This window comes from Panthera onca, chromosome F2 (assembly GCF_046562875.1).
Source record: "Panthera onca isolate mPanOnc1 chromosome F2, mPanOnc1 haplotype 2, whole genome shotgun sequence".
NCBI lineage: Eukaryota > Metazoa > Chordata > Mammalia > Carnivora > Felidae > Panthera > Panthera onca.
The window spans coordinates 21,047,350-21,074,250 of NC_138356.1; the positions used below are offsets into that span (position 1 = coordinate 21,047,350).

General features: G+C 38.5%; 1 protein-coding gene and 2 pseudogenes across 1 annotated transcript in view; 2 read left to right on the top strand and 1 right to left on the bottom strand.

The window, feature by feature from the left end:
• The first annotated feature begins 9,450 nt into the window (after positions 1 to 9,450).
• Positions 9,451 to 10,582, top strand: LOC132664628 (spermine synthase pseudogene; annotated as a pseudogene).
• A 1,541-nt stretch (positions 10,583 to 12,123) lies between these two features.
• Positions 12,124 to 26,901, bottom strand: part of TRAM1 (translocation associated membrane protein 1) — a 32,471-nt gene continuing 17,693 nt past the window's right edge. Inside the window, exons 7-11 of the mRNA XM_060610726.3 lie at positions 23,777 to 23,847; positions 23,571 to 23,675; positions 21,895 to 22,038; positions 21,387 to 21,547; positions 12,124 to 13,703 (exon numbers count right to left, since the gene is read on the bottom strand). Coding sequence (XP_060466709.1) covers positions 13,630 to 13,703; positions 21,387 to 21,547; positions 21,895 to 22,038; positions 23,571 to 23,675; positions 23,777 to 23,847 — 555 coding nt within the window. The 3' untranslated portion in view covers positions 12,124 to 13,629. The remainder of the gene's footprint in view (positions 13,704 to 21,386; positions 21,548 to 21,894; positions 22,039 to 23,570; positions 23,676 to 23,776; positions 23,848 to 26,901) is intronic.
• LOC132664171 (small ribosomal subunit protein eS8 pseudogene) lies at positions 15,684 to 16,557 on the top strand (annotated as a pseudogene).

Here is a 26,901-nt window from a genome sequence, read left to right on the forward strand (position 1 = left end):
CTCCCTCATAGGTAGATCCTTGCTCACTGGATGTTGTGGCTGCCTTCACTACGACAAGGAAGAACACATTCAGTTTCCATTGGAGCCTTTCTGCATAATTTTTGGGAAATTCAAGAAGAGATTAAAAAAAGGGAGGGGGGACATAAAAGAACAGAAAAGTGCTTTAGATTTCTGTTTCTTAATTTCCCTTCAAGAAATCTCATCATTTGAGGCTTCCTCAACGGGTGAGTAGCTTGGATTTTGCCTGAGCTCATCATGTACTGATATGTATTTGCCAAATTCTATGGTTGGGCATGATACCTGAGAGCACAGGATCCAAATGAACTAAGTTTGTATTATTTTTTCAATGTTTGTCTATTTCCAAAAATTTAAATCAAATTCACGGAGCCTTGAATAAAACAGTACACCAGCAAAAAAATAAAAAATAAAAATAAATAAATGCACTGAAGGTGAAAAAAAAGGAACCTGCTGTTTGATTTACATCATTTTATTAATGGGTTAGTCAACATTTACTCAGAACCTACTGGGCACAGAATGTAATAGACATGTGGGAAAATTACAAAAGATATGGGAAGAGATTTTTTCTGCCAACTGATTTAGTCTAACGAAAGACACCAACTAAAGACATTTGAGAACAGCTAAGAACACAAATAATGGGAACCTGCGATGTTTGCTAAGGACACATTAGTTTCAATTGTCTATGAGTGCTGAAGGGCTGGCTCAATGAGCGTGTCCTGAGACCCATGTTGCAATGAAGCATTCCACTGGGGATGTCGTGGCACCTCCTTGGCCAAAACAGTCCGACTGCAGACCTCGCCTCTCTCAGCCACTGTAGGAACAACCATACAGCTAAATGTGGTGACTTTAAAGGGCTGGTTTCATACCCATCATACCTGATTTTATTTAACTGATAATACAGTTGTGGACATTTGGGGATTTTTGCCACAGGCTTTGTAACTATATCAGCTCAGCGCTCTTCCATCTTCTTTAAAGTCAGAAGAAACAGATGTCACACTTAGCTTTGAAGACACCACTGGCAACAGTTTCTCTGTGCCTCTAGTTGGCCGGCTCACATTTTTGTGGATTTCATGTGGAATTAAGCATCGCTCTGGATAAATCTGATTTTTTCAAGGAGAGTGTAGCCTCCTGATCTGTGCTTCCTGCTGGCAAAAATCTGGAAAGCTGCCAATGATCTGGCCAAGAACTCTGTTTTGAATGAGAAAGCCTAAAGCGTGGCTCCTGACTTGACCTCAGTGTTTCTAGATCCATTGGGAACTGTCGTGTTTAACTACCTGTTCTTGTGAGTGGACTGCCTTTGAGGCCCACTTAGTGGCTCTGAACAACGCATCTCAGAACACCTGTGTGGAAGGACCAGTTCTGCCTTAAATCCATTATACATCAATGTTTTTACAAATAATAATAAATAAAATAAATAGAAAAAAATCCTCCAAAGACATACAAAACATAAGCTCGATTTCTTCCTTCCTTTCTTTCCTTCTTTTTCTTTCTTTCTTTCTTTCTTTCTTTCTTTCTTTCTTTCTTTCTTTCTTTCCATCTTTCTTTCCAGATTCAGCAGACATAAAACCATTCTGCCATATTGCCAAAAAAGTTCTAAATGCTTAGTTTGTTTCCGTACTTATCTCACTGCAGACGGGTTACAAACAATTTGCAGAATGGAACAGGAACTGGTCCCTGGGTTGTAGTTGAAGCAGCGTTGGCTTGAAAGATGAGGGGGCTGTGAATTATTTTCAGAGTAGGAGCCTTTAAGCTAATTGTTAAGGAGCCAGAGAGCAGCCCCCTTTTAGTTGATTCCCTGTAGCCTTTTGTTCTGACTTAAACCAGAACTTGCAAATGTGAAATCAACAATGCTCGTCCTGAAAACCAGCTCCCATTTCTCTTGGTCTCCCAGCTGGGATGCAGGCTCCTCTGCACACGTCCATAGAGCTATTTAGTGCAGTGTCTTACCTCTTTGACTAACCTACAAGATCTGCCTCAATAGTACTCAATAACATGGTGAGGAGGAACAGAATGATAATTCTAAGCATAAGCACTGGGGCACGTGACCCCATCAGATTTACAAATACTGCTGAGAGTGTCCCAAGAAATTTTGCTGGGTCACCAGCATCTTCACAGGAGAAAGACTTGTTGAGAAAACCCAAGCAGGGTAAAAGATAAATACAGTCAATCGCTAGACCCGGCACAGTATTCGCACCTTCAGGCCGTGATTCTCCATGGGAAGACTTGGGAGACGCCTTGGCGCCAAGGACGGAACCGATGTCCCGAGGCCCCGCCCTTCCTGCCACCCCCACCCAATGGCCCGAGTGTCCTGGTTGGGCCTCCCTCACTCTCTGCCCGAGTTATTCATCTGGAGCTTCTTAGCTCGGTGGTAGTTTTCTCAGAGAGGCCTTTCCTCCTCCTGCCGGTGTCCTCTCTTTACAAGCCAGGGATTTCTCCCTTTCTACAGCTTATGATTTCTCATTATATTTTCGTACATGGCTCTTTGTGTTGACACTGGAAGCCGGGGAGGGCGGGAATCATGCCGTGTTGTCCCTCCTGCAGGTACCTCGATTGGCACAGTGCTTGCAACCCACGCCCTAAATGGCTGCTTAGTGACAGCCCGGCCACAACAACCACGCTCCGTGTAACCTTTTCTTTTCTCTCTCGATTTTGCTCGTAATCTTTTCATTACATGGGTTTGATAGAGTGGAATGCTAAAGTGACCTCACTTTGTTTCATAGTCCCTTCAAACCCGCTCTGTGGGTTCCTTCTTTCCTGCCCCTGAGGGGGATGTCAGGCAGGTCCGATAGCTTGTACGGTTAGTCATAGGTCATAAAAAGTCGCTTGCAGGGGCGGCCGGTTGGCTCAGGCAATTAGGTGGCCCACTCTTGATTTCGGCTCAGGTCATGATCTCGGAGACCTTCGTGGGATGGAGCCCTGCATCAGGCTCTGCAGTGACAGCGCAGAGCCTGCTTGTGATTCACTCTCTTCCTTTCTCTCTGCCTCTCCCCTGCCCATGCGTGTATTCTCTCTCTCTCTCTCTCTCTCTCTCTCTCTCTCAAAATAAATACTTAAAAAAAAAATCACTTGCAGTCACAAGAGCTGATATGTTCGTAGTTACAGCTGAAACCAGGGGCCTGAGGGAAATCTGTGAATGTTTGCCCAAACTTGGCTCCTCTGGTGGGCCCCGTGCACAGTAGTCCAGGAATGCCCTCACATGGCGCTCAGTGAGGTCAGGGCTGGGGGCAACGTGCCGGCACCCCCACCGCCCTCACCTGCACTTTTCCAATTTGGATTTTCTGCAGGCTGGGGCAGGGTGGTGAGCTGCAAAACTGCGCTCACAACCTCTCCCCACGCGCTGGGAGAGGTCCAGCATCTGCTGTCCACGTGGGACCTGAGGCCACACAAGGAGCCCACCAGATCCTTCTAGGCCTTAGGTCCATAAGCGAAAATGAGGCAGAGGGAACCTGGTAACATCCTGTTTGCTCTTCTCTGAGGGCACCGAGACTTCCAAGGAAACAAAGTCGACCAACTCTTTTCAGGCTTTCTTTTTTCTTCTTTGCACCTTTGGACACTGCTGACTATGTCCTCCTGAAGTCCCTTTGCTTGGTTTCCATGGCCTCTGGCATCTCTTCACCTCTTTCCATCCCCCTCTCAGGCTCCCCCAAGGATTTGTCTCTCAATGATTTTTCCTTACACATCCATGTCCCCAAGTTGTGGGCTCAATCTCTTTCAAGCCATAGTTGATTCCTTTTTTCACCGATTTATGGATTCATTCATTCATTCACTCATTCATTCATCATCTTACACTGTACATGAAGCCTGAAGTAAATTCTCATGATTCAAAACTCAACCTTAGGGTCATTTTCTGAAAAAAGCCTTTCAGCAGCCAGATAGTCTGGCTCAAGTTCAGCCTTACACCTGAGGTACCTGGTACTTATCCCTGCTCTAGAACTTTCCCCATTGCTGATATTATTGTCTGGGATGTCTGCTTCTCACACTGGACTGTGAGCCCTTGAAGGTAGGGACTGTGTTCTAGGAATTTTTGCATTCTCATAACATCCGGAAAAAAAGCGTATTAGTGTTTATTGAGTAAAATAAATAAGCGATTTTACTTTACACGATTAATAATGTACAATTAGAGATAACCTGATCTTTGTGAAACTCTTTGGAAGGAAGAACACTGAAGATCAAATAAAATGGTTGTCTTCCAAGGACAGGCTTGGCTGGAGGAGAGGTGTGTTAGAACATAGTGAAGAACAGGTTCTCGATCAAAGACCTATGTTCAAAGCCCGGCTTTGTCACTTACTGAGTCACTTCATCTTTCTGAGATTCAGTTTCTGTAAAATGGGGCTAAGAATGGTCCAGACCTATTCATAGGGTTCCTGTGGAGGATCAAAATGAGGGGGTTGGGAAAGCACTTAAAAATAATAACGGGGGGTGCCCCTGTTTTTTATATTTAATAATAATGGGGGGTGCCCCTGTTTAGAATATTTAAAATAAATATTCTAAAATTATTTATTTTAGAATCAATAAAGTACAATATTATTGTGCCTTATGGAAAAAAAGATTGTGGAGGATAAAGAATGGACTGTGGGAGGGTATTTTGGGGACAGAGGTAGGAGGGGTTGGGCCTTTGCTATAGGAGAATATAAAAATGCAATTGTCTTTTCCCCATCTCTTCCCTTTCAGAAGACACTGGAACCCTACTGCACGTGGGGAAAGATGAAGGGACAGTGTAATTACTCTAAGCTATCCTGCCAAGAATGGACCTGTGGAGAGCTAACGGAGAGTCAGAGCAGAGAAGGAGCCCATCAAAACTAAGCTTCTCTGGAATGAGAATCACTACGTGTAAAAAAAAATATCCTACATAACTGATCGCCTCAGGTCTTCAGGCAATTGGTAATATCAGGAAGAAACAAATTTCTAATGCTTTTAAAGCCAAATTCAGATCCATGAGTGAAGTTCCAGACGTACATTCAACTCGGTCTCCCTCCCCAAACCCCCACCCCCACCCCCGCACCATCGGCCATTCTAGCGCATCAAATCACAGTAAGGCACAGGTCTTCTGTTTGGAATTCTGAAGCTCAATGTGTGAAATGTAAGAGTACTATTTTAGATGCAAGTGCAGATCCTGGAAAACAGCTGAAATAATCAATGCAAAAAAAAAAAAATCACAGGCTGAAAGTCTCTCTGTTAGTAGAGAATTTGCGACATTAGGTTTAAAAAAAAAAAAAGGGAACAAATGTCAAGGGCGGCTGGGTTAATGAGTACAGAGAGTACAGCTGCTCTTACCTCTGGAGACGAGAGCACTGACGTGGATGGAGCGAGAGCGGAAAATGAGGGTGGTGATTGCAGCAGCCCCTAACGGGCACTTGCTCCACATCAATAGATAATGGGGTGTGATTGGCACCGCCTGCCGAACTGGAGATGCTGGGCTGTAATTAGGATGTTGGCTCTCATCAAAATACAGTAAAACAAGGGGAGCAGTGATTACTCAAACCTGAAGCTATAGTCTACAAGATGGCTTGCTTTTTAAATTCTCTATTGTTTCAGCGTTCATTAAAAGAACAAAAAACCCCCGCAGGCCGTAGAAAATTCAGATGCCATCTAATAGAATACATGAGACGAGCCTGAGCTTTCCGTACAATGGCCAGTGTTTAGAGATGTGCTCTGTAAATTGCAATGAGAAGCACTGTAGAGCATTTCTCTTCAGAAAGAGATTCCGCTCTGCTACCTGGCCATCTCTCCATCTTCATTCTATGCCGCTTGTATTATTGTGTCTGCTCCGAAGCACAATTGACCCGCCATAGGGTAATAACAACAGGGAAAGGACTTCTGGGTGTAAACCTTGGCTTTGGATTCACTGAGGGCAGTTAACGTAAGTTCTCTTTGAAGATCAAGTTGAACCAAGCCTTGCTTGCTTTCTTTTGAAATGTTCAAAGCTTCTTATGTGTGTTGGGATTTACGCATATCGGTCTTCTGACATTCCTCGTAGTCTTCTAGGCCTCAATCCTACAGAATGGAATTCACTTTTTAAAAACCACACTTATGGGGCGCCTGGGTGGCTCAGTCGGTTAAGCATCCGACTTCGGCTCAGGTCATGATCTCACGGTCCGTGAGTTCGAGCCCTGCGTCAGGCTCTGTGCTGGCAGCTCAGGGCGTGGAGCCTGCTTCAGATTCTGTGTCTCCCTCTCTCTCTGACCCTCCCCCATTCATGCTCTCTCTCTGTCTCAAAAATAAATAAACATTAAAAAATAAAAAATAAAAAAAAAATAAAAACCACGCTTAGGGGAGCCTGGGTGGCTCAGTTAGTTGAGCATCCGACTCCTGGTTTCGGCTCAGGTCCTGATCTCCTAGTTGTGACGGTGCAGAGCCTGCTTGGGATTCTCTCTCCCTCTCCCTCTGCCCCTCCCCTGCTCGTGCGCATGTGCACACACATACTCTCTCAAAACAAACAAAAAAAGCACATTTAATTTTTTCTTCTTCATATACTTATTTACAGTATAGACATTTTCCCCTTCTGACCCAAGTTACACATAACCTGTATCTTATTATTTTGTTTGTTTGTTGTGAATGAAATCAGCAAAAAAGAGAAAAGGGCCACCCTGGTTAGGAGGTCATGACTAACCTAAATTAGTCTTGTAAAATAGCATTTAAAAAAGTATTCTCTAACCATTCTCATAAAATAGTTTCTCATAGTTGATGAAGGAAAAAAGGATTAGTCCAGAAGTTAATCAGCAAGGACACCATAAAGTAGCGACCTTAGTCTTCAGAGTTTAGTCCATTTCATGCATTATCCACACTTTTATGTATATTCCACACACACCATTACAGCCGGGCCTTCCGTTCACTTGTGGAATTGTAATTTGTAGGACATTTTTTTGAGATTAGTTCAAGTATATTGATAAATATTGTTTGTAATACATGTTTTTTCTTATCCCAGGTAAATATTCTCATTTCCCTGATGGAGTTTGATTTTCCCAGTAGAAGGTAAGGCAACTCCAAGCAACTAAAAATTTTCTAGAAGTTGTACACACCATTGAAGTGAAACTATGATTTCATAAACCCTAGGTATCTGATTTAAAACTCATTCTTTGGGCACCTGGGTGGCTCAGTCGGTTAAGCACCCAACTTCGACTCAGGGCATGACCTCACAGTTCGTGGGTTCAAGCCCCGCGTTGGGCTCTGTGCTGACAGCTCAGAGCCTGGAGCCTGCTTCGGGTTCTGTGTCTCCTTTGCTCTTTTCCCTTCCCCTGCTCACACATTATCTCTCTCTCCCTCTCTCAAAAATAAATAAACATTAAAAAAATTTTAAAAAATCATTCTTGGAGCGCCTGGGTGGCTCAGATGGTTAGGCTTCCAACTCTTGGTTTCAGCTCTGGTCATGATTCCAGGGTCATGGGATAAGCCCGGCGTCCAACTTCACCCTGAGCGTGGAGTCTGCTTAAGATTCTGTCTCTCTCTGCCCCTCTCCCTCACTTATGCTCTCTCTCTCAAATAAAAAATAAATAAAATAAAATAAAGTAAAATAAATCATTCTTTAGAAACTATATAAGCTATTTACGGCTTTTATAATTATGGTATCACAGGGGCACCTGGGTGGCTCAGTCGGTGAAGCGTCCAACTTGATTTCTGCTCAGGTAGTGATCTCAGGGGTGTGAGATTGAGCCTTTCCTAGGGCTTCTTGTTGAGTGTGGAGCCTGCTTAAGATTCTGTCTCTCCCTCTCTCCCTCTGCCCAGCCCCGCCCCCCCCCCCCCCCCCCCCGCTCATGTGCACACACTCTCTCTCTAAAAAAATTAATAAACATATAATTATGGTATCACATAAGTATAAATGATTCAGTACAGACTTGGATGTTTGATTTATGAACTTTTGTGCTAGATAAGCATGCTTGCAGTCTTGTGGTGATTAAATGACCATAATGTTGGCCTGAGCATCTCATGCGACTTTATTGGCCTGCCTGCTCAAGGGTATGTGCGTTCGAGAACAGGAGTGCTCTATAACCTTGTATAATGAATCATATATGGAGAAGTAGTAACAACTAAACTTACTTAATGGTATTAATCATTCCTTTACTGTGTTTGTCACAACGTTGTGAGCCTACAACTAACATCTAGTGAACATTAGGCACGGAGGAACGCAGTTTATGCGCATTATCTTAGTCTGCAGAACTACCTCGTGGGGTAGGTGCCATTACGTATCTCAGGAAACTGAGGCACAGACATTAGACCACACAGAGCTATCAGTGGAGAAGTCAAGATTTGGACTCTGGTCTGCTACTCTAACCATTATGTGCCTGTTAATGTTAACAGAAGTCAACAAGGTTATTTATCACTTGAATTGGTTGACGTGTGAATCTTCACAAGAGACTATGTTTTTTTTCTTTGGCTCAGTTAACCTCAAAGTTACTAATAGTTATGCATGAGACTATGTGATGGGCCTAAACCTCTTAACTGCTTTTTTCTGATTTGCTTGCTTTCAGGACACCCAAATGTTTGATATCAGCCTTAAGCCAACAAAGTATTTTCACTGAAAATAGTTAGACAAATTGGCTTAGCCTCTTCCCGAATGGTGTTGAATAAAGCTGGTTAATTTTGTAAAGCAAATCATACTTAAACCCAGGACTGGTTTGTTTTTGTAAATAATGCCTCGTTTCATCCTAGTGGATTGGGCTTCCAATGCAGTCTAACCCCATTCATTCCCTTCTCATGCCCTGGGTTACTAATCTTTCGTTCTTGCAACAAATACTTGCTAATGTCTGCTTTGAAATTCCCAAACCTGTCTTGTGTTGAAGTTTTATAGTTGATGATTAACTGAATCACCTATCACATCAAGGGTGATCTTTGGGGAGAACCATCTGTTTAAGCATTTCCCTGGAATTTCCCCAGGATTACTTTTGAAGCCATTCCTCTATTTTCTCATTTTCATTTTTTAAAATGTTTTATTTATTTTTGAGGAGCACAAGCAGGGGAGGGGCAGAGAGAGAGGGACAGAAGATCTGAATCGGGCTCTGTGCTGACAGCAGCGAGCCTGATGCGCGGCTTGAACTCACAAACTGCGCGATCATGACCTGAGCTGAAGTCCACACGTTCAACCGACTGAGCCACCCAGGTGCCTCTTGAAGCCTCTCCTTTAAAAATGCAAACCAAGGGTGCCTGGGTGGCTCTGTGGTTAAGTCTCTGACTTGGGCTCAGGTCATGATCTCACAGTTTGTGAGTTCGTGACCCGTGTCAGGTCAGGAGCCTGCTTTGGATTCTGTGTCTCCCCCTTCTCTGCCCCTCCCCTGCTCGCACTCTGTCTCTATCTCTCAAGAATAAACGTTAAGAACATTTTCTTAAAATGCAAACCAGTGGGCCCTCCCTGCAGGCCGCAGCCTGACAGACCCCGCAGCCCCCCAGGCTCCTGCAGCTGCCACCTCCCTCAGGTGTGGCACAGGGCCTCGCCTCACTATGGCAACAGCAGGGCACAGTGTGCCCATCTTCATGCTCAGCGCCAAAGCTGATGGTGAGACTGTTCTAAAAGGCCTCCAGTCCATTTTCCAGGAGCAAGCGATGACAGAGTCGGTGCACAACTGGCAAGACCACAGTTATTTAGCGGCCTTCATAAACCAAAAAGGCAGCTTTGCCAATTTGAGAATTCACCCACATGGATTGGTATTGTTGGAACTTCAGAGTTATGATGGTGATTCGCAAGGCCAAGAAGTTGAGTCTTTTGAAAAAGTAGAATAAAGAAAGGAAGAACTGAGTGGGACCGTAAGAATGAAGTAGAAGAAAGAATGGAAGAACTGAAGTGATGACCACCCATGGACAGATAGTGGCCCACTGCTGATGGCTGCCTGGTTGAGTAGGACACAGAGGTGCCTGGTGTAATGAAGATTCACCTTTCAGAACATTACAATTCTACACTCAAAGAAATTTGGAAATATTCTCATCCTTAAGTGGGGGTGTTAACCTGGCAGAGGGTGATTTAGGTATATCCAAACCATTGTGGGCAGTGGAAAAGACTACAGTGGCACTGATTCTAGGGGGTGGAGATGGGGACATATGTGAAATAGTCAAACTGAAACCAGTGATGGTCACTATGGTAGAGATTGACCAAATGGTGATTGATGAATGTAAGAAATGCATGTGAAAAACATGAGGCGTCACCTTAGACAATCTTGAAAGAGCCTACTTTCAGGTTCTAATAGAAGACTCTATCCCAGTACTGAAGAGATACACCAAAGAGAGTTTATGTGATTCATGATTTGACAGCTGTTCCAATCTCCACATCTCCAGAAGGTTCCACATGGGAGTTTCTCAGGCTAATTCTTGACCTCTCAATGAAAGTACTGGAACAGGATAGGAAATATTTTACACATGGTAACTGTCAATTTGACAGAAGCACTGTCAACTCCATGATCAGCTCGGGAAGCTGTATTGTCCTATGGAATTCTAAGGGATCATCGATGTTCTTTCACACTTGGAATTGTGGGTATTTACACTGTTTGGTAGAAAGAACCTTGAAGACCAGTATCCCTTAATCATGCATGCTGTAAATAGCCTTCCTGACCTTCTTATACTGTATACGACATCAAAATGAGTCAGGCAACAGTGAATTCTTTCGTTTTCTTTTTTTTTTTTCTAATTCTTATTTTTAATTAAAAAAAAGTAAATAGGGGCACCCGGGTGGCTCTGCCGGTTAATCACCGACTTCGGCTCAGGTCATGATCTCACGGTTTATGAGTTCGAGCCCCGCATGGGGCTCTGTGCTGACAGTTCAGAGCCTGGAACCTGCTTCAGATTCCGTGTCTCCCTTTCTCTGCCTCTCGTGCTCTGTCTCTCAAAAGTAAATAAACATTTAAAAAAAAAAAAAAAAGTAAATGGAAAAAGTATATTTGGATGGGCTAGGGTGTTTCTTCTTTTTTAAAAGTCAGCTTAAGGATGAACAGACAGCACAGCGATGGCTAAATGCACTTAACTCCTAGAATGTGACTTATGTTACTTTTTTTGTGCGTGGGCTTTTTGTTTTTGTTGTGATCATCAAGATCACAATGATTGAATTTAGTTGTTTGGAGGAATGAACATCACTGTTTTGGTCTGGAGGGAAGTTCTTGATGGTGCTTCCTTCTCCCCAAATTGACTTATTAGATATTGAAATTTGGTGCTTGTAAGAGTTAAGAAAAAATGAATGGCAATGTTTCAGAGAAAAGTATAAATTAGAAAAAAAAAGGAAACTATCAATGTTAACTATCACTTCTTGAAAACAATTCTGTTTTATGTAGACAGGCAGAACTCGTTTTCAGTGAACACATTTGGGAACACCTTGTAGACACAGGGTGTCATTGGATATTGCTAACAAAATGTGTCACAAAAAATTTCTCATTTCTTCATCTATACAAGCTTTGTTCTGGGATTAGTTCTGGTTTTGACTGTGCAGAATTAGTGAATTTTAGAAGAATGCAGTTAATACTTTTGTTTCAGAATAGTCCACCTGGACCACCCACAACCATATTCTAAAATGCAAGCAAGCAAAAAGGCATTTTACAGAGGCAAAGACTGAATCCCAAAATGGTAAAGCAACTAGTTCAAGGTTACTCAATGAATCTGACAGCTGGCGGTCCTGCATGCTTCCCATCAGGCTTCAAAGCTGACCTGAGGCCAGGTGACAATGCCATATTCTGCCATGACCTGGAGGCCAGTAAAGAAAGACTTTCCTGAGAGCATTTGGGACAAGGGGGGGGGGGGGGTGTCTAGAGCTTATATAATTCACAAATACACTTGGGTATTTATGTGTGTCTGTGAAGTTTTAGCTACATACAAAGGATTTACACTACATATTATATCCCCATTGCAAATATTCTTGGTGCATCAGCATATTTGCATATAAAGGGTTGAAAAGTTCTGTAGTAAAGAAACACCTTTTAACTCAGCAGTCTCTGAATTTATTGACCATTTGTTTCCCTCAGTAGCTCGCATAAATTGTATGAAACTAATCACCTTTTTTTTGCATAAAAGTTTTTTGGGAAAGGCTATTCTGAATGTCTGTGAAGAGTTTACTGTTTAAACATGGTACATTTAAATGAGATTATATACTAAAAGCATAAAACTTGCTAACAATAAAGAAAATGTCCAGGATACAGCTTGTGAAAGTAAAAATTTTATTTTGATTGATTTCTCAATGTATATAGTTCAATATAATGCCAGTTTTTAATGGCAAAAATTTGGTTCCACTGAAACTCCATGATGCTACAGAGAGCTACTACTTTTTCCAGGAAGTAAGTAAACAGCTGGAAATAGAAAGCAAAACTTTCTAGCAGCATGGCAACTTATTAAGCTGCAGACCTAACAAGCCTGCAACTTTTATACTAAAAATGGCACAAACATGAGCTGGTGACAAAAGTGAGAAATGGAGAACAAGATGTGAACACCAAAAGGAGCAGTATAGGTCCTGTGAAGACAACAGAAAACCAAATATAGCTGTAAGAATTTTTAAGGATAATTATAGAAAAGGGAACCAAATGTTTTACTCAAATGTTTTTTTAGAGCCTTTCTTTAGAGATACAAATATATATATATACATATTTATCCAAAAATATGTTTTATACAGATAAATGCTTCTCAATTAAAGATGGGACCAAAGCTATAGTTATAACATAAAGCACTGTCTTTTATAAGACTATTTATCCAACTCAATTTTTGATTTCTTTAAGATTAGCGCAGTGTTTCCCAAATATAATTACCCAACATTCTTTTTATAGATATAAATCAAAGTAGACATTATTTTTAAAAAGGGTTTGTAGGTTAAACAGTATTTTTCTAAGATGCTGTGCATATAGAACTTATAACAAGCCCCATTAAGAATCATTATTAACAAACATATCAAAAAGGGCTATAATCAACTTTGCTTCTTTATAGTAAATATTTAATTTTCTGATTTCCAGTTTATAAGTGTTGAAAATGCACAAGAAAGATTTTTCTTCACATGTAGTTTTATGTTCATATATTTTGATTCAATACATACGGCAATAAATCTCCACACATCGTAACCAATAGTATGTTTTCTTTTAAATGGGGATGTGACATTAACAACCGTTACCTATATAATAAAGCACACAATTATTTTAGCGAATTTACAAATCTTTTTCCCCAGGTGTAAAGACTACAAAAATTCCTAAAAATTAGAGAACACTTGAAAACATATTAAAGTTTGACTTCCAACTTTATAGTATTTCCATTTTACCCTGAAAGATAACTTAAAAAATATGACCTTGCTGGAAGAGGCCATCTTGCTAATATAAAAAATTGGTGACAGCAAGAAATTTTATCACTGATATGTAGAATTTTTGTAAATAGTTATCTCTCCAAATCATTAGAAAAACGTTCAAAGATAAAAAACAAAATAAAATATGGTGGTGGTCCCTAAACTATTTTGAAGGCAGGTAGCTTAGTCTAAGCTAAATATTTTTTTCACTCATAGTAATCATCCTTCCCTCAAATGCCCTTTAAAAAAATGCATGAAACAGTACAATAGCAAGAATCAAAGAGCACAAACTGTATTTTCAAGGACAGAAAAAAAATCGCTAGTGCTGAAAGATATAGTAAAAAGCAGATTTCTTTGGGGACATTAATCAATTAGATTATAATTCATTATGAAGATTTCTCTTTTCTATTACGGGGAGAGTCTGCTCCATTTGAAGTTACTGTTCCATTTACACCATTTTCTGAAAAGAGAAAAGAATCAGGGTTACTCTCTTTTCTAAAGAAATGCAAAGAATATCATCTTTATTCATAAGAGTACCTTCAGAAAAGGAAATTTAAAACCTCGTATGTATCCGTTTGTCCTTATGTAAAACTTAGTGGTAATTAATTTTTAATAGTATTTAACCAATCATAAAACCTGGTAACATGTAACACAATGAACCAAAAGTAGCAAATTAAAAAAAAAAAACTAATATGTCAATTGTATCTCAAAAAATATAAATTAGAAAAAAGCAATTACTATATGTAAATTTATAATTTATAAAAAATTTTAAAAAAAGTGACAGAAAACAAAAAATTCTAAAATCAATTACAAGAATTTTAAAATAGTAGTCTTAAGAGCAGTATTTTTGATAGAAATAAAGAACCTTTTCACATTTGTCTGCAAAGTTCTTAGGGATATGTTTCTTTACAATACACAGAGTCGGTATTTAGGATAACTCTTATGTTTAGGAGTGTACTATGGCTGCCTTCTTCTTCAAGTTATGATGGATATATATATACATATGTATGTATGTATGTATGTATGTATGTGTGTGTGTGTGTGTATGTGTGTGTATATAACTAATGTCAGACTCATCTCTCCAAAAAGATCCATAAAAGTAGGAATACATGGGAATGCAAGCTGGTGCAGCCACTCTGAAAAACAATATGGAGGTTCCTCAAAAAACTAAAAATACAACTACCCTACGACCCAGCAATTGCACTAGTAGGCATTTATCAACGGGATACAGGTGTGCTGTTTCTTTTTTTTTTTTTTTTTTAAAGTTTATTTATTTTTGAGACAGAAAGAGACAGATCATGAACGGGGGAGGGGCAGAGAGAGAGGGAGACACAGAATCTGAAACAGGCTCCAGGCTCTGAGCTGTCAGAACAGAGCCCGACGCGGGGCTCGAACTCACAGACCGCGAGATCATGACCCGAGCCGGAGCCGGACGTTTAACCGACTGAGCTACCCAGGCGCCCCCAGGTGTGCTGTTTCGAAGGGACACATGCACCCCCATGTTTATAGCAGCACTATCAACAATAGCCAAAGGATGGAAAGAGCCCATATGTCCATCGATGGATGAATGGATAAAGAAGATGTGGTATGTATAGACAATGGAGTCTTACTCGGCAATCAGAAAGAATGAAATCTTGCCATTTGCAACTACGTGGATGGAACTGGAGGGTATTATGCTAGGTGAAATTAGCTAGAGAAAGACAAACATCATATGACTTCACTCATATGAGGGCTTTAAAAGATAAAACAGATGAACTAAGGGAAGGGAAACAAAATAAAAACAGGGAGGGGGACAAAACAGAAGAGACCCATAAATATGGAGAACAAACTGAGGGTTACTGGAGGGGTTATGGGAGCGGGGGATGGGCTAAATGGGTAAGGGGCACTAAGGAATCTACTCCTGAAATCATTGTTGCACTATATGCTAATTAATTTGGATGTAAATTAAAAAAATAAAATTAAAAAAAAAGTTGGAATACAAAAATTGGCTGTTTGAAGACAATGAAAAAACCATACAAACAAGGCAGCTCTGTGTATTTCTCCCAATTACTGAACACGCATGCACAAAGCAAGACTCAGAGAAGTCAAGCAGAGAGCACTTCCTTTGCAAGTACAAGAGAGCTGATTACTCTATAATAACAGGAAGAAAAAAATTTGAATTCAGAGTCTGTCAGAGAAGACAGATTGTACAAATAGTTGTTGATGTCCTAGGAATGAGGGCAAACTGGAAATAGATACTGTGACAGGATAGAATGATCTACCCATATTCAACCCAGAGCCTCTATAAACACATCTAGAGCCTACACACTGTTATATAAAATGTCCAGTATTCAATTAAAAATTACCAGCCATCAGAAAGCAAGACCAAATGACTAAAAACCAAGAGAAAAAAAGTATGTATCAGAAATAGATCTTCGTTTTTTTCAGCCAGCACCAGGTGATGGGCATCTCACGGGACAACTGGCACAAGCCCTGCAAAACCAGGGGCAAGAGAAAGCCCTTCCACAAGAAGCAGAAGTATGAGCTGGGATGCTCTGCCCCATACACACAGTCCCAATCTGGGGAGGCAATAAGAAGTACTGTGCCTTGAGGCTGGATGTGGGGAACTTCTCCTGGGGCTCTGAGTGGAATTACTGACACTGTCTACAATGCATCCAACAGTGAGCTAGTCCACACCAAGATACCAGTGAGGAATTGTACTGTGTTCAATGACAGCACACCATGCTGACAACAGTATGAGTCCCACCATGGGCTGCAAGCAGGGAGCCAAGTTGATTCCTAAGGAGGAAGAGATTTTAAACAAAAAAGAATCAAAGAAATTTCAGAAGAAATGTAATGACAGGAAAAAGAATGCCATAATCAGCAGTCTTTAGGAGGAACAGTTCCATCAGGGCAAGCTTCTTGTGTGCATTGCTTGAAGACCAGGTCAGTATGGCTGAGCAGATTGCTATGTGCTAGAGCGCAAGAAGCTGGAATTCTATTTGAGGAAAATCAAGGCCCAGAAAGAAAGAAATGAAAATATGGAGAATTTCACCAGAGAACTGAAATCTTTAATCCTAGAACTGGAAAATACAGTAACTGAAAATGCAGACTTAACAAATGAACAGCAGATTAGGCACAACAGAAGAGAGCAGTGAACCAGAAAAAATACTCAGACTGAAACTCAAAGAAAAGGGATGAAAAATGCAGAAAGTATGAAAAGATGTAAGAGACAGGGGAAGAGGATTTAACACATATTATTGGAGTTCCAAAAGGACAAGAGAGAGAATGGGACAGAAGAATATTTGAGGAAATTATGGTCAAGAACTTTCCAAAAATGTAAAAGAAGCTAAGCCACGACTCAGGAAGCTCTACATGACAGAATGCAGGATAAATACAAAGACAACCACACCCAGGGACATCACAGTATAACTGCCAAAAAACAAAGACAATAATTATCACACCGGATGAAAATAAATCCAATTATATGTGTTTACAAGAGACACAATTTATATTTAATAACAAAGAAAGGTTTAAAGTAGAAAAAATATAGAAAAAGATACACCTCAACATTTTACCAAAAGAAAGTTGGTGTAGCAGGGTGCCTGGGTGGCTCAGTCAATTAAGCGTCTGAATCTTGATTTTGGCTTAGGTCATGATCTCATAGTTTGTGAGTTCGAGCCCTGTGTCTTTCCCACACTGTCCGGCAGATTCTCTCTCTCTCTCTCCCTTTCTCTCTGCTCCTCCCTCACTCTCTCTCCCTCAAAATAAATAATAATAAAAAAAAACTGTTGCAGCTATAGTAAATTCAGACATTTACTAGAGATGAAGGTGGACATTCATTAAGAGAAAAGGACATATTCAATAGGAATTTAGAACAACCCTAAATTTTGATGTACCTACATCTTCAAAATATTTAAAGCAAAAACTTATAAGCTACAAGGAGAAGTGGTCAATATCTCCTGCAATAACTGACTGAACAAACAGAACTCCTTCCACCAAAACAGTAGAGATATAAAAGACTGAACACTACAGTAACAAATCTGACCTGATATATAATGGAATATCCAACAAATACGGAAAACACACTCTTTTGAAGTATAAATGGAACATTTACCAAAACTGAACACATGCTGAGCCATAATGAAAGTCTCAATAAACTCCAAAGAACTGAAATCATTCAGAACATGTTCTTAAACAATAACAGAATTAAGCTAGAAATGAGTAACAACAACAACAACAAAACCACTAGAAAATGCCCAAGTAGATGTTAATTAAACAATGTACTAATAAGTAATGCATGGGTCAAAGAAGAAACCAGATTGGAATTATAATATCCTGAACTGAATGATAATGAAAAAGACATATCAAAATTTGTAAAATGCAGCTAAAGCATTGCTGAAAGGGAAAGTCTGCCCTTAATTGCAAGTAATTCACAAGATGGGTGGAAAATCAATGATACAAAAATTCATTTCAAGAAGGTAAACCACAAATAACAAAACAGCAAATCAAGCCCCAAAAAGGGAAATGAGAACAGAAATCAATGATATGACTATGAAAATCAATAAAATCCCCCACAAATGTTGGTTCTTGGCTAATGAAAAAAAAAAAGAGATAAAGGCATAAATTACTAACATAGGGAATAAGATACCACTGTTGTACACAAATTAATAAAAGAATATTATGAATAATTTTACCAATATAACTGCAAATTAGATGCAATGGACAAATTCCTTGAAAACACAACTTACCAAAAGAGACACAATAAGGAATAAAATACCTGAATAATCCTATTATCTATTAAATAATGTAAATATCCTCCCCTAGAGAAGATTCTAGGTTACATGGCTTCACTGATGGATTCTTCCAAACGTTTAAGTACGAAACAATGCTTGAAATCACACAAAGGATAAAGCTATTAATGGTCTGTTTATTTATTTTTGAGAGAGACAGTGTGAGTGGAGGAGGGGCAGAAAGAGATGGACACCAAGGATTCCAAGCAGGCTCCGCACCGTCAGCACAGAGCCTGATGTGGGGCTCAAAGCCACAAAACCACAAGATCATGACCTGGGCAGAAACCAAGAGCTGGACACTTAACCACTGAGCCACCCAGGTGCCCCTCAATACTTTTTATAAAGCCATCATCACCCCGATACCAAGATCTGACAAAAATATTACAAAAACAAAAAGAAAAACAGATTAATTAGAGGCCAATCTTTTGTGAATACAGATGCAAAAATTCTAAAAAAATACTGAAAACACCAATCTACTAAAAGTGATGCATTATCATCATCACCTTTATGCCATAAATGCAAGACTGGTTTTACATCTGAAAACAAGTATTTTACAAAAAAAACCCCATCAATATCCTTTATGAATATAGATATAAAAATGCTCAATAAAATACTAGCAAACCAAATCAAACAACATCTTAAAGAGGATTATATACCATGACCAAATGAGATTTATCCCAGGAATGCATTGTTGGCTTAACATTCAAAAATCAATAGGAATACATGATATCAAAAAAATGGAAGGACAAAAACCATCTGATGATCTCAGTAGTAGATGTAGAAAAAGCAAGTGACAAAATATAACATTCTTTCATAATGAAAATACTAACAAACGAGAAATAGAAGGGAACTTCCTCACGCTGCTAAAGACATTTAGGAAAACCCATAGGTAATAACATCATACTTAATGTGAAAAGACTAGATGCCTTCCTGATAAAATCAGTAACAAGGTAAGAATGTCTACTCTCACTACTTCTATTCAAAATTATTCTGGAGGTTCTAGGCAGGGCAATATGGCAAGAAAATGAAATAAAAATCATACAGATTTGACAGGAAGAAGTGAAGCCATTTCTATTTGCAGATGACATGATCCTACATACTGAAAATGGCAAGGAATCCACACAAAACTTCACTAGTCAATAATAAACCTAAAAAATTCAGCAATGTTGCAGGATAAAAGATAAATGTGGAAAAATCAATTCCATACTGGCAATGATTAACACAAAAATGAAATTAAGAAGACAATTCTATTTACAGTATCATCAAAAAGAATAAAATACTGAGGAATAAAAAGAAATGCAAGACTTACATACTGATAACTATAAAATTTAATTGAAAGAAATGAAAGAAGACCCAAATAAATAGAAAGACATCCATGTTCATACTTCCCAAGGAAATGTACAGAGTCAAAGTAATCCACATCAAAAGCCCAGCTGGCTTTTTTGCAGAAATTGACAAGCTGATCCTAACATTCATATGGAGGGGTGCCTGGCTGGTTCAGTCATTAGAGAATGTGACTCTTTGTCTGGGGGTCATGAGTTCAAGCCCCATGCTGGGTGTAGAGATTACTTAAAATCTTAAAAAAAGCATGAAAAAGGACAAAATGGAAGACTCACATTTCCTGATTTCAAAACTAACTAGAAAGCAACAGTAATCAAGACAGTGTGGTATTGGCATAAGAATAGGTACACAGATTGACAGGATAGAATCGAGAGCCCAGAAATAAATTCTTACTTTTGGATCAACCGATTTTCTCCCCTCGCCAAAAACAAGTTATTTATTCTGCCCTGTAAGCACCTGACCAACTGCTTTTCAATAGGAGTATCAGGACAACTTAATAGAGAAAGGTTAGTCTTTTTGACAAATGGTGCAAGGGACAACTGCATATCATATGTAAAAACAATGAATGTAAAATGGTGCAACTACTTTAGAAATCAGTTTAGCAATTTCCCTGAAAATGTTAAACACACAGTTAACTATAGGACCCAGCAATTCATTCCTAGGTATATATCCAAGAAGGCAAAAACAGGGGTTAAAGCAAAAGTTTGTACATAAATGTTTACAGCAGCATTATTCATAGTAGCCAAAGAGTGGAAACAATCCAAATGCCTATCAACTAATAAATGATAAACATAATTTGGTATATTCACACAATAGAATAGTATTTGGCCATAAAAAGGAATAAAGTATTGGCATATGCTGCAATGTATATATGTTGCATATGTGCATATACATCCATCTAGGTACATGCTAAGTGAAAGAAATCATTTGCAAAAGATCACATATTATATGATTCCATATAATATGCAGAAAAGACAAATCCATAGAGACAGAAAATAGGTTAGTATTTGTCAGGGGTAGGGGGAAGAAAGGGATAGGAAATGACTGCTAGTGGGCATGGGGTTTCTTTCTGGGGAGATAAAAATGTTCTGGAATTAGATAGTGGTTCACGAACTTTGTGAATATACATAAGAACCACTGATACCTACACTTTAAAGGTTGAATTTTATGGTATATGATTAAATTTGGTATGGTATTAAATAAATATTACTGAGAGAAATTAAAGACAATCTAGGTAAATAGAAGTATACACCATGTTTACGCCCTGAAGTGCTCTATTCTCCCTGAAATGATCTATAGATTCAATGTAATTCCAATCCAGTTTCTCAGCAAGAGGTTTTTTTGGGGGAGGGGGAGAGGGCGGGAGTGAAAATTGACAAAGATGTACAAAAATTTATACGAAATACAAAGGTCCAAGAATTACTGAGACAAGCTTGAATAGGACAAGGCTGGAGGACATAAACTATCAAATATGAAGACATACAAGAAGCAAACCAGAGTCGATAAAACTGGAACTCCCTGTGTCACAGTTCCAAGTATAACACCAAATGGAAGTTCAAAAAAATTATTGCAATGTCAATGCCTTTTCAATCAAAATCCAGAGGAGAAAAGAAGGTAGATGCAGGCTCAAATATGAAAGATCAAGCAATAAGAAGTTATAGAAAGAGCTCTTCCAGTTGGGACTAAAGGGCAGATGGGAAGGGGCTGTAAAGAGGTTTTGTATTCTAAATATTAGTAAGATGCTTGAAAGCACAAACTACCACTCTCTAGGCTAGCTACTGGCTACTAAAACAGCCCAAACATACTAGTCTAATGGAAAACTTGGGAAAGAGAAATTTAGTGGACAGCTTTTGAGGGGAATAACTGACCTCACACAATAACTGTAGAATGGGGCAAGTTTTACTTTGCCTGTAATTTTGCTAAAGAGAGAAAAAAAATTTCTTTATAAGATTTTAAATCTTACTACGTTTATAATAAGACTCCACAACATTTAAAAAAAAAATGTTTTCCACTGCTTACTGAATACAAACCTGTTCCTTTCCTAGAAGACCTGCCTTTAGTCACTGTTGGTTTCTTCTTCACAGTTGGTGCCTGAAAAGTAGAATGTTCTCTCCACCTCCGAAGCTGAAAATTAATGAACTTCCACATCATGAAGGCTTGGGTAATGCAAATGGATGCCAGGACAGCAATTCTGAGGATATTAAAGTCAATAAACAAAACATTAAGAGTACATCAAAACAATGTCATTGAATGAAGCATTCTATCTTGCACTGACAGAATTAACTTAGTGCTAAATTCCCAAGGCTGACAAGATTATGTTAATAAACAATTATTCCATTAGTAGTTAATCCCCAAAGTCAAAGAGATCCTTTAGTATTTCAATTCAGACATATGCAACTGCAACAGGTCTGATATCAAATCAAATAAATATGCTCCCCCCATATTTGTCTCTATTTTTTTTAAGGGGATTTGTATCATAAATTGGTAATACATACTATATAGCAGGACAAAGTGAGAAAAATGTTAAATCGATTGTACCTTACAGCTAACACATTGAAGTTCCCAGCACTGAAATCCAATTTCTGGTTCTCTGCTCTTGCAAGGCCAAAGCCAACAGTGAGTACTGAAAGAATTAAAGTCAGAAGTCTTCCCAAAACAAACAAAACTGCCCACAGAGAAAACCTGTAAGAAAAATATCCTAAGTCAAATTCATAAAATTGCAAAGATATGAAAAGATTCTAATATGAATCAGATTCCTATTAAGTAAATGCATATTAAGACAGCATTTCCTATTGTTCTGCAAAAGAGATTCTGAAGTAAAATGTCTGGGATATGCTATATACTATATCACACCCTTGAAGATACATAACACAGCGTATTTAAGATTCTAGGAAGTCCAATAAAGAAATAATTAATTTTGAGAATGCAAGCTGGTGCAGCCACTCTGGAAAACAGTATGGAGGTTCCTCAAAAAACTAAAAATAGAACTACCCTACGACCCAGCAATTGCACTACTAGGCATTTATCCAAGGGATACAGGTGTGCTGTTTCGAAGGGACACATGCACCCCCATGTTTATCGCAGCACTATCAACAACAGCCAAAGGATGGAAAGAGCCCAAATGTCCATTGATGGATGAATGGATAAAGAAGATGTGATATATATATATATATATATATATTGGAATATATATATATATTGGAGTATTACTCGGCAATCAAAAAGAGTGAAATCTTGCCATTTGCAACTACATGGATGGAACTGGAGGGTGTTATGCTAAGTGACATTAGAGAAAGACAAAAATCATATGACTTCATCCATATGAGGACTTTAAGAGACAAAACAGATGAACATAAGGGAAGGGAAAGAAAAATAATATAAAAACAGGGAAGGGAACAAAACATAAGAGACTCTTAAATATGGAGAACAAACAGAGGGTTACTGGAGGGGTTTTGGGAGGGAGGATGGACTAAATGGGTAAGGGGCCCTAAGGAATCTACTCCTGAAATCATTGTTGCACTATATGCTAATCTGGATGTAAATTAAAAAAAAAATAAAAAATAATACAAGTTAATAAAAAAAATTAAATTTAATTTAAAAAAAAGAAATATTTATTTTTATTTAGCTGATCTCTTTTTTAAATATAACTATCATTAATGATCCTCAAAATTATCGGTACATAGAAAAATTTTCAAAAATGCTAAATAAGACAAAACAAAAGATATCCTGTTAACAGAACACCCATTCCCATTTAATAGGCCTACTTTTACTTTTTTTTTTAAAACAAGTCATAGTGCTCTAATTCTGTTTTCAGTCCAATTGTGCCGCTGAAATGTTTTAGCATCTTATATAATCTATTATTTAATCTTCTTCTTCCCTGTTACTTTTATCCCTATTATCACTTCCTTATTACTCCTCCTCCAAGAAAAACATGCATTAAACAAAAGAGAAGTTATAATAGAAAAGTAAACCCTAAAACTCTTCCAAATTACAAGTTTCAATGTAACATCTGGCTAACTAAGACAAGACTCCATTTTAGAGAATAAAATACCATCCTGAATTGTAAAATCGTTTCATTTTATTTAAAGCTACTACTAACAGCTTACAGAGTGATATAATTGCCGGCAGCAGGGACCTTGGCAATAGCACAGTCCTTGACAATACAGGCCCTGACTCTTTAATTACACAAGAAACAGAATGGCTAAGCAACTTACCCTTTCTGATACTTTTCGTCACTAAAATAAAACAGGCGGGAAATGTGGAAAAGAAATTCAACAAAATAATGCAGCACCAGAAGAACAAGTCCCAGATGATTCAAGCTGTTAAAAGAACAAATTTAAAATGTAAAGATTAATTAGCAGACAGATTAGCATACTATCTACCCAGTCCATTTACACATCCAAACAAAATCCCAACTCACTTTAAAAGATAAGCTCCAGCGATGTGAAAGAGGTAAAGACCAATGTAGACAAGCTGACGAGGAATATCTTCCTGTAAACAGAGATGCATTACAGATTAAAACATGCCGAAACATTTCCGTTCCTTAGTAGCAGTGTGGTGGAGTGAAAAATACACTCTTAGAGAAGACCTGAAGGCTATTCAGCCCCTGCATTCTACCCCAGCTGCTACACGGCTTTAGCACCTTTCTAGGCTTCAGCTGTCTCACCTGGAAAATGTGACTCAATACTTGGGTTTGCCTGAATCGGAAGAACTCAAAATCCCTTTCAGGGCCAAAACCTATGGCTTCTTTCTGTAATAAACATCTATTAAATGACATAATGTTGATAATCACAATGCTGCCCTTCTAATATTAAAATTGCTATGTTTATAGCAGTAGAGATGCTTTTCTTTAAAATAGTATTCGTATTTTTTAGCTCATGCTTTGACTCCCTTTTAACCGTTATAACCATTAAAACTGAAGGTTAAAATTTTATCTTCTCACTTAGGATACTACCTTGTTATATAGTCTTTCTCCTTCTAATAACCCTGTAAAGCCACACATCCAGATTCTACTTTTTGCTTTTCTTTTTTCTTCCACAGTCCCTAGTGACCTGGTTATCTTAAAAACCATGTTTAAAAAAAAACGTGAGTCAAGGGCTACTAGTGGATCATGAAATCAATTTAGGAGTCACACTAGTATCTTTTAAAATATGAAATAAACTAGAAAATACTAGGGTGTACAGCACATTGCACTGTTTCATGAAAATTTTATTATGGTTTTCACACACACACATATACACATTAAATTATAATGTAAACTATGATTTTTCATCTTGAGTTGCAGTCAAAAATATTTGTAAAAACTGACAGTGTTAAACCCAATAAACACTTGTTAATTAATGAAATGCACAGACTTCTCATTTCTACTCTCTCTGGTTTTTGCTCTTCCACACATGTATGTGTGTGTGTATGTGTGTGTGTATGTGCGCCTGTGTGTATAAAACATAGTTACATTAGCCTGATCTATGTGTAGTATAAAGCTGTATTAATCTGGTTAGTACTATTCATGTAATACAGCTGCTAATTACAATTTTTTACATGGTGGGTTGATGTTAAATGGACTGAACTGTATTCTTCTGGAACCTCACAAAACTCATGTCTGCCACCTAGTACAGTTGAGTGCAGGTCTCTACAGTTCAGTAGAGTTACTTCCCCAAATCTTCGGAGAAAGAACAGAGATTTTACAATTGTAGTTTTGAAACTGAAAACTCTTCTCTAGTAAGAATGGTACAAAGATCAAGTGTTAGAAAGGTAGGAGAAGAGTCAGATATTACCACACGTAGTACGATGTTTTGGGACTGTCAGGGAAAAAACCCAAGACAGAACATCAACTTTAGAGAGGTTCTTTCATTTGGAAAGAGAAGGATCTCTGAAAAGGAACTTTCTTAATTAAGATTTTCTCCACATAATTTTTAAACTTCCAATGAAATATTTCTCCTTACAAAAGGAGAGAGGGAGAACAATGTCAAGACTAACATGCTAAAAATTCAACAAGGGAACCTTTTTCAGCTCTTATAATAATTTTAGAACAGCTCACTGGTAGTGTTATAAATGTGTTTTCGTATGCTATGAATAGAGGTGCCACTAAATATATACATGATATACATGTTTCCTAGAGTGTGGTATTCATAGCACTGGCACTGTACAAAATAATTTTAGATAGTACACAACAAAAGTATTTTGTTGTGTACAGTTAAAATACTTTTAACTATAATTTTAATTAAAATATTTTAAGTTAGAGCAAGTGGCATGTAAATGACTTTATATGGGAAATACTGCCATATTCCTTCAGATGTGTTAATCAATGCTCCAAATTTCTGAAGCGAAAAGAGACCAGGGAGACTCTCGATAGTTGTAACAAAAGCTCTGAAGTGTTTAAATTACTGACTGAACACTAAACTCATTTTCTTACATAAAAACTTGTGTAACACAATGGAATTAATTTTCTGGAATGACTGCAGGAAAAACTATTTGATAGAATCTAACTTCTTGGGGGGGATTAAAAAATATTTAATTTCTAAAAAATGTTTATTTATTTTGAGAGAGAGAGAGAGCAGGGAAGGGGGGAGAGAGAGAGAATCACAAGCAGGCTTCTTCATGCTGTCAGTGCAGAGCCTGACGAGGGGCTTGAACTCACAGACTGTGAGATCATGACCTGAGCTGAAGTCGGACGCTCAACTGACTAAGCCACCCAGGCGCCCCAGAAAGAGCTTTTAAAATAGTTTCTACAACTTTCCAAAGGACAGAGGATCAAGAAATCTTTTTCCAAATAACATTCCCTTCAGCTATCTACAAATTGACCAATGTCTATAAAGGAATGTTTGAAAGTCCAACCAGAGAAAAAGTTTAAGTAAAAACAGGTGACACAGAGGAGTGTTAATACTACAGGGAATGGTGGACATCATTGTGAACTGGAGAACACACATTCTACATTAAAGACATTCCCATATTCTTTTAAAATTACAAAGGCAATGGGGATGATATAACATGATTTTTTAAAAGAGAAATTTTACCTATATTTCAATTAGATCATGGCTATAATGGCACCTCTGTTTTAGGCCAAACTCCTCCAACATTCTCCAATCCTTGTGGGGTTACAGCTCCACTGGCAGGGTGCTTATATGTCTGAGGCCAACAACAACCTTGCCCAGCACTATGGTCTCTGGGGTTACACATTTCTATGGAGTGAGGGGAATGGGAAACAGAGGTGGCTGGGTGAAACTTGGCCATCTTAGTTCACTGGCCACATCAGAGATTCCCGTTAGGCAGTCAGCATACTGTCCAAGAGCATCGATCATTGTTCTACAATCTACTGTCTAGCTGAATTGCTGAAAGAAAGCTGTTTTGGCTTCTCAAGACATTTTCACACAGCATCCTATAATATTATTACGTAAACAAATGTTTTCTACCAGGAGCCAGACATTAGGTTTTGTTTATTTTGTTTAAAGATTAATAAACTTCTTTTGTATTTGAGTAGAAAAAATATATAATGAAAATGAGTTATTAGAAAAGCTTTATCAAGCTCCTATATATTCTTTTTTCTAA